The following is a 13,248-nucleotide window of genomic DNA, read 5'->3' as shown; positions in this document are numbered from 1 at the left end:
ATTGTCCTATAAACTCAATTTTTTATAGAACACTTGTTTTTATAGGACATTTTTTTCAAATAGTGTCCTATAAAGTTGATAATGGGACGCTTTATATTAAAAGTGTTCTAAAAAACTTATTACGACATCAAAAAACGTCATATAAACTTAATACAACACCATTAGATAGGACACTTTATTTTTTTGGTCCTATAAACTAAGTCATATAAAGAGGTCTATTAAGACACTTACAATTTGGGAGTGTCCTATAAACCCGATTTTATTGTAGTGAGAGTCAAAAGTAAAGTTTATTAACCATTGATTATTAACCAATAGACAATACAAAAGATGTCTTAGTATAAAAGATGTTTAAATACAAAAGATTAAAGTATCTCTCAGTTGCATTTTCTATTAAAATTTTCTGCTAGCAGTACTAGAAGACGCCCTCCTCCAAAATTTTATTTTTCAAAATATTCAACGAGATTGAATCAGCTGTGACAATATCCAGTGTCCAGTGTGCACCAACGTAAACACCTGCTACAATAATGCTTATATCAACTTTTCATTCACCAAATACATAAAACAGTATCATTCCTCCATCCTAACTCCATTGAATGTAACACCATAAAATAAGACTAAAAGACTCAATATAAGATCGGAAAAGGTGTAAAATCAAGTAAAATAAAGTCATAATTAGGTGTTAAAGTGTAAAAAAGAAGTCGGACCTTTATAGCAAAAATATTGTACGTTTTGCTGTGAAGTTTCAAGTGTAAAAAATGGTCTCACGAAAAAAGAGTGATCTCACGTGAACCCAACCCTACCGAATTAACTAAAATGTATATTTTAGATATATCAGCATTTGTTCTCTCTCTAACTCGTGAAACATGAAAAGGAAAAAGACATATAACATCCTTTGCTTTCTTCCAACTCAAAATATGCAAAAACAAGTATTCCCTCTTATTCTATTTTCTAAATTAATTAATCATGTATATTATAAGTCAACCTTAGAAACTTAGTTTACAACCAAGACCTATAATAATAATCATATGTAACAAGGATCAAAGATTGACGACGACTTTATAATCGTTATTACGACCTTTACGATATGCGTTTTTGAAATGTTTTAGTCCCTGTTACTAACAATCGTCAAACAGCATCCATTGAGTAAGAGGCTATAAACGCCACTTGTTTTGTAGTGCGATGTTTTTTTGGTTTTTGTCTTATAAACCTAAGTCCTATAAAATATTTTTATAGGACACTGTTTATTCCATAAAATCAGTTTTGTTGTAGTGGGTGGGGGTAATTTGATAAAGGTATATTTTTTGTGTAATATAAAATAATTAATATGACGTATTTTTTTTTGTTTATTTAAATGGGAAAATAAGAAAAAGGAATTGGCAATTTACCAAATACCGTTACTTAACGGATATTTTTGTAACGATGGTTATTGGCTAGGACCAAAACACGTGATCATAAAGGGTTTTTTTGTAATAGAAAGTTGCATAAACTCATTCAAGAAAACTTTAAAAGTGTAGGGACCAAATCCGTAACTTACTTCATAATAAATCTATAAGTAGGCAGCCATCCAACCTAGTTGGATTTTATATCTGAATATACCAAATCAAATCAACTCAACCAAAATGGTTTACGACTACCAAAAAACCGATATCCAAGTTTACGATGCTGTGGTTCGTGATGAATGGGATAGCATAAGTAAAATCTTTCAAAAACATCCAGAACTACGAACCAAGCCAATCAGTTGGCAGAAGGAGACGCCACTAATGATAGCCGTCGGAACGAATCAATCCCATCGTTTTGTCCGAAATCTGCTTGACAGTCTTTCTAACGATCTTGACTCGATCAATGATGCGATTGAAGCAAAGAACGAAGAAGGTGACACGGCCCTCCATTACGCTACTAAGATTGGGAATATGATCGATGCAAAATTATTGCTCTCATATTCTACCAAACCTACAGAGATAGCCTTGCAGGAGAATAACAAAGGAGTTACACCGTTGTTCTATGCTGCCTCGTACGGTAGGAAGAAGGAAATGCTTGAATACTTGTATTCGTTGGTGAGTGCTTTTTTAAGCCCTTCCAAATCAAGAATTCAGACTCAAACGTTGCTTGCCGGCCCTCTACTTAATAACGCCATTGATGCTGGATTCCCCGGTACATTTATATAACTTACAAACTGTTTAATTATATATAAGTTGGAAATTAATAAAGTTGTTTATTGTTATATATGTATATGTATATGTATGCAGGCATAGCATTAAATCTACTGGATGTGTACTCAAAGGGCGTCCTAGTCAGCAAACCATATGACTTACAAAAAGCTTTGAGAGAACTGGCTAGCAGACCACAACTTTTTCATAGCGAACGCAAACTTGGATTTTTGGATGTTCTCATTTATAAATGTAAAAACACATCTACACTTTAAAACTAATTAAAAAAATTGAACCTCTCAAATTTTGTTACTCCATAATTATAACCATTTAATTAATTGTATTTGGTTGATGATTCTTCAAGTGTTATATGTGGACGAGAAGCATAGTAAACTCACGACATCTGTTGATGAGAAGAGGACAAGAAAACGATATGCTCATGATGTGGTATATAACTCCATATCTTAATTACTTCATGCACCTTTCCAAACACTATTTACCATGTCTATATATACTTTAGAATAAATATATATGTTTCTATCTGTTTGAATAAAATATGTTGTTATTTTATGTATTTCCTTAACTTGGCTGTGTGAATAAGCCAAAAGTTTTTTCATTAAGCCACAAGTAAACAATTCAATATAGTTAGGATATATTTAATTTATTCTTTTTATTGTTTCATAGACAATAAAATCATAGTAATTGATTTTGATAAAAATATTTAATTTAATTATTAATTATATTTCTTGAATTTTATACCAATTTTATTTTTATTCATATTATATGTAATAATTATTTAAAATCATAAATTAATATAGATTTTTTTTTTAAATTTTGGTTTTAAACAGATCCAAAATTTATAATATATATATATATATATATATATATATATATATATGAGTTGTGAATTATACCTATATTAAAAGTAGTATAATTTTGTGTAATCTTTTTGGAGCTAATTTTTCAGGAAGCTGTATACGCTGGAAATGAATTATCCTACTATAACTACAAATGGACATCTATTACAACATGGATTAAGAGGATGTTCCGATACCTAGGTATGTTAATACATTTATCTGAATTGTCTGTCATCAATCGTCTGTATATACATAACTTTGGATCATATATGTATATATTTGTATTTGTAGCTTCACCAATCAAAAAAATCTATGATTTGAAGCTAACACACAAACAAAGCCAGCAACTTTTAGACCGCATCTGCGAAATGGTGAAAGAAAAGGACAACCATGACGTTGCTTCGGCGTTCTTTTCATCCACAATATTTATGGCCGTAGAATCTGTGAACTATGAGGTACTTAAGAAGTGTATAGCAACATACCCAAGCCTTATTTGGTCTGAGTATTGTTCCGATTTCGAACACCGTCATATGTTCTACGAAGCCATCAAGCAACGCCAAGAACAAGTATATGATCTTGTCTACGAAATGAATAGCTACAAGGGAGTCGTATTAAATCAAATTGATAACAAAACAAAAGAGAACGTATTACATATTGCTGCAAAGTTGGCCCCACCTCATCGACTCAATACTATAACCGGTGCAGCTCTACAAATGCAGCGTGAGCTTAAATGGTTTGAGGTATATATAAACCCTTGTGATGGCAGTAATTATTGTCCCTTTTCAAGAGGCATCAACTACCACCTTAATTTCCCAAAAGGCAAATTCAACGAAAACGTAACATACTTTAGATTGATTTCTATTTTGCATTTGCATTATTAATGTATCCCTTTTTACCTGATGACTTGTCAAAGTTGATTAGTCAACATTTTAAAGTCATGAGGTAAAAGATATGTGTGTATGCTTTTCATGTCATATTTTAATTGGAAACTAAAATGAATGTTTTCAAAATACATACTTTGTACCCAAATTATTAAAACTAGAACGGAGTCGAGCAATTTGACCTTGTAATTTCTCAAATCTTTTAAATATAATGATGGATCTACATGGTGTAGTTACTTCATAACAATTAACACGCATGCATATTATATTAATTCGTGCAGGAAATTGAAGCTTTTGTAGAACCTTCATTGAGAGATGGTCGTAACAAAGACAATAAAACTCCTAGAATGCTTTTTACTGAAGAGCATAAAGAATTGCTTAAAGAAGGGAAAGAATGGATGAAAGACACTGCATCTGCAAGTAGCGTTGTAGCAACACTCATAGTGACAATGGCTTTTGCAGCTGTCTTCACGCTCCCAGGTGGAAAAGAAGATGAAAGAAAAATAGCATATATGCTTTTTTTCATATCAGATGCCACTGCGTTATTTACTTCAGCTACTTCGGCGTTGCTGTTCTTAGGAATACTTACTTCACGCTATGGAGAAGCAGACTTCCTTCATGTGTTGCCAAGGAGATTGATGGGTGGACTTTTCACCTTGTTCGTGTCATTAGCAGCTACCATGATCACATTCAGTGCAACTCTTGCACTTTTGCTTCAAGATAAATGCAACTGGATTGCAATTCCTCTTGTTATAATAACAAGTATTCCAGTGGGTCTGTTTGCCATAATACAATTCCCTCTGCTCATTGAGCTATTCTGCGCCACATACGGATCAGCTTTCTTTCGCAAGCGTTACAAGAAAGTGATTGATTAGGTGCAACACAATTAATGTGTGTGTGTGTGTGTGCATGTGTGTTTGTAGTAGGCAATTCAAGATGTTAGAATGCATTAATTCTAGCCCAATTAACCTAAAACTTTTTTTTATTTGAATAAGGTCAGTTTGTGATCTAATTTGCCCAAAAATATTGATTGAAAGCTCAAATGTAACATTAGAGATTGAGAATGATGAATGCATAAATTGTTCTACTTCCTTGACTTAATTTCAGTTCATGTACTTCTATTTTGGCACAACCCCTGCTTTTACTAGTATTTTCCCTTGCAGTAATAGAAACAAATTAATCAAAGCATACGCGAGTAATTATGGGTAGAGCTTGAAACTCATATATCATGATTTGAAACTATGATCACATAACATCACAGACTAACCGTATCAGATATTGTCCGTTCTGTCTGCACCTAGACTCCTGATTTTAATATGCGTCTAAAAAAGAAGGTATTCATTACCTTATAAGACAACTTTTTTTTCTTCTCCCCAACCGATATTATGAGCTCTAAGCACAACTATTCACTGATTGAACATCATGAATGAAATCCATATACAAGAACACTCGCCAAATGGTCGGGTCACGTCCACTGCAAATCTTGATATACTCATCTTCTTTTTGTTTTTATTTTGGGGGTAATTAAAGGCACCAACAAAGGTTCTTCGAAAACAAAATGTTTAAAACAGATGTCTGTAAAAAAGTAAATAAAAAAAATAAGTTCAAGGATTTATTTGTTTCATTTCCGTAAGTTCAATAATTTATTTGTTAAAAGAAATTTATAAACTTAATCACTCGAAATGTGAAAGTTACTTCCATTTTTTGGACTTCTCTTTTTATATATACACACACACGCGCGCGCGCGTATGCACTTCTTTTATATCAGTTTTAATGTTTTCATGAGTTTGAGGATGATTTGTAGAGTCAAAGTGTTTTAATAAGATTTCTTGTTGGTTCGGTGCAAATATGTTTAGTTTGTTATATTATTTGAAGTATCGTTGTTTTAGTAGCAAATATGAGATAAGATGATGAAAATATTAACAACCGAGTCTCAAATAAAGGATCGTACATACCAAATTGAAACTTTTATGTAGCACAGAAAGATGATTATTTAATTAATAATCAAATATTTGTATTAAATCGATTTTTTTGTTTCAAGACAAGGAGGATTTTTAGCAGTGTTCTAAATGACTGTCGTAGCACGTACTGGCTCAAGGCTCGTGTTTGACGCCACATTATGACATTAAGCTTGTGACACGTCATGGCTCGATTTAATTACTTGAGAACTGCATATGCACGATTGTCATAGAAAAGACCCAACATGACGTTGCTTGGACAATCTTAGGATCCACGACGTAAGAGAGATACCATGTGAAAACGAGGTATTACAATATGGTGACACCCAACATTACAATATGGTTATACCTTTCCACGAGGCTAAATTTTTTTAGTTTACAAACGAGGAACATAGTGATGGCTTGTGCCACCATATCCAATGAAATGGGTCCTCCCCTAGTTACTACGACCCTTCATAAAAGCAAAATTCTAGGCCAAAGGAAATCCGAAAACAGTCACTTCTCCTAAACCGCTTGCAAAAACTCGAAGAATGCAATTGGTGAAAACCTCAAACAGAGCTGCTTGGAAAAATGTTTCAAACCGATCTAATCGGCTGATTCAATCAAATGAATATCAATAAAATGTTTGGATAGTTTCGTAATTTTAATAATATTTCCAATTCATTTCCTTTCCTTTCACGAACAAAAGTTTTCGAAGAAACCCATCACTAATTTTTCCGTTTTCTTTCCTTTATTTCTTTTAAGAACATAGCATCAACGTGTTCTCGTTTGTGTTCGTGAATCGCAAGGGAGGAAGAAGACACGAAAGGCATGTGAACCGGGTCGGGTTATTTTATTTGTTTCACAAACACACAAATATGGGCTTTTGCTAGTTTGATTTGATGGACTTATACAAAGGCCCAAGGCCCAGTATTTCTAATAGGCTTATGGCCATTATTCTAATCTCTTGATACCTTTTATCAAATTAATATTAAATTTGTTTTTATATAGTTTAATTAAGAATCATAAAAAAAATCTGAGAACATGTATATTTATTTATACATACTAGAAAAGTATTCGTGCAATGCAACGAGACACATCTCGATTTTAATATTTTATTTTATTATTTGTCTCTGTCGATATTATAATTCGACTTTATATGTTTTTAAAAAAGCAATATAGATTTTATTTTTTAAAAAATATAAATTTGAAGATATCCTAAAATTTTGAAAAAAAATTATATCAATGTTAATATCAAATCAACTATTTAAAAGTTCTCATTTTTTATGTAATTTCTTTAATTTATTTTTTTATTGTAATTTAATTTAAGTTTAATAACGAAATAATTTACTTTTGGTTTAATAATATAACATTTTATAAAGATAATAATAAAGTATTCTGTTAGAACTCAATCATTATCCTAATTATATTTTAGATTTTTTATATTTAAAATAAGATAATTATCCTATGTTTATCTACAGTTAGTTACACGAATTCAGATATGGAGTTTTAATAAGTTGTACTTACCCACAATCTACTTGTAATTTTGAGTTTTAAGTAATATGCATTAATAAATAGTATTTTACGCATAAAAAATGGTTTTTAAAAGTTTTTATCAAAAGCTTTATAATATAATATAGATATAATGAATTTTAATGGGTTTATTATTATTATTCAACGATTGACTAAAAATTAAACAATAATTATGAAACTTGGTTGCTGATGAACTTACGATTGACTGTCACTATCAAATCGATTTGTGGTCATTAGAAGTTGAAGTTCGATGTCATAAAAAGAGGATAATTGTATAAACAAGTAGTGATAATGGCAAATATCCCGTCTTAATATTTATCGTTTCTTTCATTTTTTTTTATCTTAAATTAAAAGATTGTTGCTTTACCTAAGAAAACAACGTCACTCGTAATAAGACAAAATCAATGATCTTCATCGATTAATAATGAAATATTTTTTAAAAAAATCAACTTGAGAGTTCACACTTTCGCCCCATTCGATGAACAATCGAAGACGTGTTTCAAGATAATGTACAAGTAGTTGACACTGTTCAATCCAAACGAAAACAGTATTATCCAATCAAAACTATACATCGACATAAATAATAATTATTTAATAAATATATATTTCTTCGATGTTTAAAAATAATATCTTTAAACTTCAGTTTTCAATTGCAAAACGTTATCTTTTGTGAAAGGAACGATCTCAAAGCGTTGAAAATGAGACAAATGATTGTTGCTTCACAAAAGATCCATTTTTTTTTCCAATAACAACATCACAACACAACTCAAACGCCACGCTACCGGCGATGATTTCAAACGCCACCCTTCTCCGCCACGCCACCGCCACTTGTCTCGCCGTGAAATCGGAAGAAGACAAAATCCCATTTTGCAATTTGCTGGCTTGACTGGTCCACCAAATCATAGAAAAAGTGTCAATTTTTGCAACTTCAAAAAGATTCCCAATAATATTCCCTAAAATATGCCATCCATCCATGGTTATTAACACGAATTCTCATCACATTCCCCCATTAATCTAGCAAAATGGTAGTCAAGAGAGGAGGAGGGAGTGTGATTCCAATTGGGTTTTCTTGTTTTTTCTTGATTTTTGTGGGTTTTGTTTCTGGTATTATTCCGACGACCCTCGACGGACCTTTTACGCCGGTGACGGTGCCACTGGACGAAAGGTTTCGTGGGCATGCAGTTGACTTGCCGTCCGATGACCCTCGTGTTCGGAGGACTGTTAAAGGGTTTCAACCTGAACAGATTTCGATTTCTCTTTCCACCACCCATGATTCCATTTGGGTTTCTTGGATTACAGGTAACTTCTCTTCAAAAATTACGAATAGGGTTTTGATTAGAACTGGCAAATCATCATGAATTCACAGTATTTCAAGAATAAATCGCATTTTCACTTTCGTGAAGACGATCAAGATCATGAAAACTGTGATAGTTGTATGAGAAATTATCAAAAAAATTATGAAAATGCAGGAGAATACCATCAACCAAATTCATTTTTAGCCGCTTTTCACGGCCTCTCAGCCAAAGTTTACGCAGAAATTTGAATCCTTATTTTTCAACTTTCTTCTTAAGATTCAAATTTGAATCCTTATTTTTCAACTTTCTTCTTAAGATTCAAATTTCTGCGCGAGGATTCAAATTCCTGCGTTGGGGAGATCGGCTATTTTGGTCCATTTCCTGTGATTACGAATAGGGTTTTGATTAAGACTGGCAAATCTTGATGAATTCACAACATTTCAAGAAATCAAAATCATGAAAATTGTTGTAGTTTTATGTGAAATGATCAAAAAATTTGTGAAAATGCAGGTGAATACCAAATTGGGGATGATATAAAGCCATTAAATCCTCATACTGTAGGTAGTATTGTAGAATATGGGAAAGTGAAATCTTTGAAGACACAAACACAGAAAACAGAGGGCTATTCTCTCATTTACAATCAGCTTTACCCCTTTGAAGGTCTTCAAAACTACACTTCTGGTATCATCCACCATGTCCAACTTACAGGTTAGATTCGAAATTTTCGTGTTGAGGATCTGTTTCGTTCGGGTTCTTGATCTATGTTCAGTAGTATGCAATCTTGGTATGAAGTTCTTCAAGAAATCTTGAATCTTGGTGTATGAATCTTGCAGGATTGTCTCCAGATACCATCTATTATTATAGATGTGGAGATCCTTCGATTGGAGCAATGAGTGATGTTTTTCGGTTCAAAACTATGCCTGTTTCCGGCCCCAAAAGTTACCCGAGAATCGGAATTGTGGGTGATCTTGGTCTTACGTATAATTCGACATCAACCGTGAGCCATCTGATCAAGAACCACCCTGATCTTCTGCTACTTGTAGGAGATGCAACTTATGCTAACTTGTATCTAACTAATGGCACGGGTTCGGATTGCTATTCTTGTTCGTTTGCAAACACTCCTATCCATGAGACCTATCAACCACGTTGGGATTTCTGGGGAAGGTAAAAGTTTGAATCTTGATCGAATCTTGATACTCCAAATCATATGTTTTTGTTCTTGAAGATGTTGATGAACCATACGGGCTATTTAGCTCAATGACCTTCTTCGAAAACTGGTTTTGCATTCAAGCTTTTACGAGGGCAGACTGTTTTGAACCGGGGCCGGTTCAGATTAAGGTCATTGAGCTAAACCGGGGGCAGTTCGGATTAAGATCATTGAGCTAAAAACTCATTTAAGGTCGTTTATTCAAAAGACCCTGAACGATAATGGTGTAAAAAATTTCAGGTATATGCAGCCATTAACATCTAAAGTACCGATAATGGCAATTGAAGGTAACCACGAAATCGAAGAACAAGTTGAAGGCACGACATTTGCAGCTTACAGTTCACGATTCGCATTTCCATCTACTGAAAGTGGATCTAAATCCACAATGTACTATTCTTTCAATGCCGGAGGCATTCACTTCCTAATGCTCGGTGGCTACACCGCATACAATAAATCATGTAAAAACCGAATCTTCTTTATGAATTTCGATTCTTTTTATGGTTGAGTAATGGGGTCGTGACGATTTAACCGTTTCGTACAGCGGATCAATACAAGTGGTTGCAGAGCGATTTGGCGAATGTCGACAGGGAAGTGACTCCTTGGCTCATTGGCGTCTGGCATCCGCCGTGGTACAACACCTACGTTTCTCATTATAAAGAAGTAGAATGCATGCGGGTAGCCATGGAAGAACTACTATACGATGCTGGTGTCGATCTAATTTTCAATGGGCATGTAAGTGTTTTAGGCCATAGGATGATTCTAAAATAAACGAGTGTCGTGTAAAATAGTTAATACAACACTTTATTTTAAAAACGTTCTAAAAATCTTGTTAAAACGCCTAAAAACGTCCTATAAACCTATTGTAACACTTTTAGGTAAGACGCTTTTATGTTTGTTCCTATAAACTTAAGTCCTATGATGTATTTTTTCGGACGCTACTATATTTTAGGCGTACTATAAAATCAAATTTGTTGTAACATCCAAGGGTTTCTTTCACACTGTCATCTTAGCTTATCTGCTAGATTATTAGCCAACAAATGGTTTTTTAGCGAACAGTTGGCTCATCAGCCGGTTTGCAAAACATAACCTTAAGCGTTCTATGATAAATAATCTACGAACGGTCGTGTTTGACTACTCAATCGGTAAAAATTTGCAGGTTCATGCGTACGAGAGATCGAACAGAGTGTATAACTACACTTTGGATCCATGTGGTCCGGTGCACATAACCGTAGGAGACGGGGGTAACAGAGAAAAGATGGCGATTCAACATACCGACGAACCTGGTAACTGCCCTGAACCATCCACCACACCGGATTCATTCATGGGCGGCTTCTGTGCCACCAATTTCACATCAGGGCCGGCAGCCGGGAAGTTCTGTTGGGATCGGCAGCCGGAATACAGCGCGTATAGAGAAAGTAGCTTCGGCCACGGGATTCTTGAGGTGAAGAATGAAACACATGCTCTATGGACATGGCACCGGAATCAAGATATGTACAATGAGGCCGGAGATCAAATTTTTATCGTTCGGGAACCTGAACGATGCCCTGTTAAAGATACTACTAGGCGGTGGAGATCAGCAAAATGAATCCCGTTATACAGCCAGATTTATAAGCACAGGGTTTAAACGAGAACCATAAATATTCCAAGAATATGAAAACCACCTATTCATGAATTATTCATGATTTTTGATGGATATTCATTATGAATAGCTTGTAAAATAGTTGGTTCTCAAATTATTTACGGTTCTCACTTGATCTGTATAACTTATACGGATTGAAATCCTTAGGTCTGAGATAGAACATAACACCCATGACTCATCTTTTGTTGTAGTATACTCAAAATATTTCAGTAAAATATCAGTGAATCTGGTACAAATTTCTTCAGTTTCATCTTGATTGCATCCAGAAAGTAAAGTGGTGTTCAAGCTTTGAAAATGGTGTTACCAAAACTGTGCTAAATAATCATCTACGTCTCTAAATTTAACCAATTTATGCAGACAAAATCTGTATCGATTGAAAGATCAACACCACCACCGTGATTCTTGAAACAGAGTATTCCCGGAAAGCTTTAGAAATCGGTGGGCTCGATAATGTGGGTACCATACCATTGCCGATCGGAGTTAACCCACCTCCAAATGGCGGTGGCGGAACAGTGCCGGAAACCGGAGTCGTAATAGGTGTCGTCCCACCTGCAGTACTGAAATTACACCGCCGTAAGATGGTGGCAATCCAATCGAACTATATATAAATTATTTGTTGCGTGCCAAACTCGAGTCTGAATCCCTGTTATTTTCTTCGTTTTTAGCTTTTAATCTCATATTTATTATAGTCAAATGGTGTCACCAATTGAAAAATTTATGGGTCCGTCCCTGACGGTAGGGGTGGAAACAAACCGAGTCGAACGTTATTCAAGCTCTCGAGCTCGAATATTTTTTCAATCTCTCAGCTCGAGTTTGATGCTCGTTTATAAGCTCGAATTCAAGGTCGATTAACTCGTTTATTTACTCAAACTTGATAATTTTTATATTTTGATTATATAATACCTAAGCATATGAATATGTTTGGCTTTAAAAAAGCGTATGTTCGAATGACTAAGCTCGGCTCTACTCGTAAAGTTTAATCCAGCTTTCAAACGAGTTGAGTCGAACATTGATGTTATGGAGCTCGAATCGTAAAGTGAACCAAGCTTTATTTATGTTTGATGTCGACCCTAACTCGATAAATATTATCCTCGAGCTCGAGTAGCTCGTTAAAAGCTTGTCTCGGTTTGGTTTCTGGTTTACATACGAACTTAAAAAAACAATGGTGCATGATGGTGCATACGTACCTCGGCGACGGTGGATAAACGCAAGATCCATAACTGGGATCAGTTTTAGCAACGGTGGCGGTGCCGGAAAAGTCACAAGATCCGGGAGCCATTGATTTACGCATATAATAACTATTGAAAGCGTAGGAAGCGTGAGCTTGAATGGTATTCGGAAGAAAACAGAGACCAGATAGCTGCAATGGCGCACAATCGGCTCCGGCGCTGCAAGCGTAGTCGAGTGCGATCTGTAAAGCTTCTTGGGTGGCGTCACTTCTGGCGACACACCATGTCGCCGTCGTAAGTCCGCCGTGGAGAAGGAGTAGAACCACCGTGAATGCGGCCACCACCACCTTGGACAGTGTTCCCATTTGCGTCAAGTGCTTTTGAGTCAAGGGACAAAAAAAAGATTGTGTGTGTGTTGGTAAAGCTACAAAAGGAATGGAGAGAAGAATCTCTCTTTGCTTTGTTTTAATTTAAATACCTACATTTAATTAATTAATTAATTATCCTCATAAATTTATAGATACTTTGGATTTGTTACATAAAAGCTATTAAGTATTGTTTTTTCAGATAATTATTTATTTTA

The 13,248-nt window shown here is 34.5% G+C and overlaps 3 protein-coding genes across 3 annotated transcripts; 2 read left to right on the top strand and 1 right to left on the bottom strand.

Moving 5' to 3' along the window:
* The first annotated feature begins 1,619 nt into the window (after positions 1-1,619).
* Positions 1,620-4,941, top strand: LOC112520888. The gene is made up of 7 exons (XM_025129512.1): positions 1,620-2,151; positions 2,247-2,399; positions 2,512-2,594; positions 3,115-3,205; positions 3,296-3,744; positions 4,167-4,365; positions 4,465-4,941. Exons 1-7 carry the CDS (start codon positions 1,620-1,622, stop codon positions 4,758-4,760), a joined length of 1,803 nt encoding a protein of 600 aa, XP_024985280.1. The 3' UTR covers positions 4,761-4,941.
* A 3,388-nt stretch (positions 4,942-8,329) lies between these two features.
* Positions 8,330-11,739, top strand: LOC112522204 (purple acid phosphatase 15). Its single transcript, XM_025131302.1, has 6 exons — positions 8,330-8,654; positions 9,161-9,358; positions 9,484-9,814; positions 10,098-10,315; positions 10,399-10,589; positions 11,014-11,739. Exons 1-6 carry the CDS (start codon positions 8,378-8,380, stop codon positions 11,440-11,442), a joined length of 1,644 nt encoding a protein of 547 aa, XP_024987070.1. The 5' UTR covers positions 8,330-8,377; the 3' UTR covers positions 11,443-11,739.
* Positions 11,740-11,819: 80 nt separating this feature from the next.
* LOC112520887 (PLASMODESMATA CALLOSE-BINDING PROTEIN 3-like) lies at positions 11,820-13,030 on the bottom strand. Its single transcript, XM_025129511.1, has 2 exons — positions 12,684-13,030; positions 11,820-12,053 (listed from the first exon to the last, which is right to left on the bottom strand). The coding sequence occupies exons 1-2, from the start codon at positions 13,028-13,030 to the stop codon at positions 11,846-11,848; spliced, it is 555 nt and encodes a 184-aa protein (XP_024985279.1). The 3' UTR covers positions 11,820-11,845.
* Between the last annotated feature and the right edge of the window lie 218 nt (positions 13,031-13,248).

Source organism: Cynara cardunculus (genome assembly GCF_001531365.2).
Source record: "Cynara cardunculus var. scolymus isolate 2C chromosome LG 11, CcrdV1, whole genome shotgun sequence".
NCBI classification, from domain to species: Eukaryota; Viridiplantae; Streptophyta; class Magnoliopsida; order Asterales; family Asteraceae; genus Cynara; species Cynara cardunculus.
This window is presented reverse-complemented; position numbering and strand designations above follow the sequence as displayed.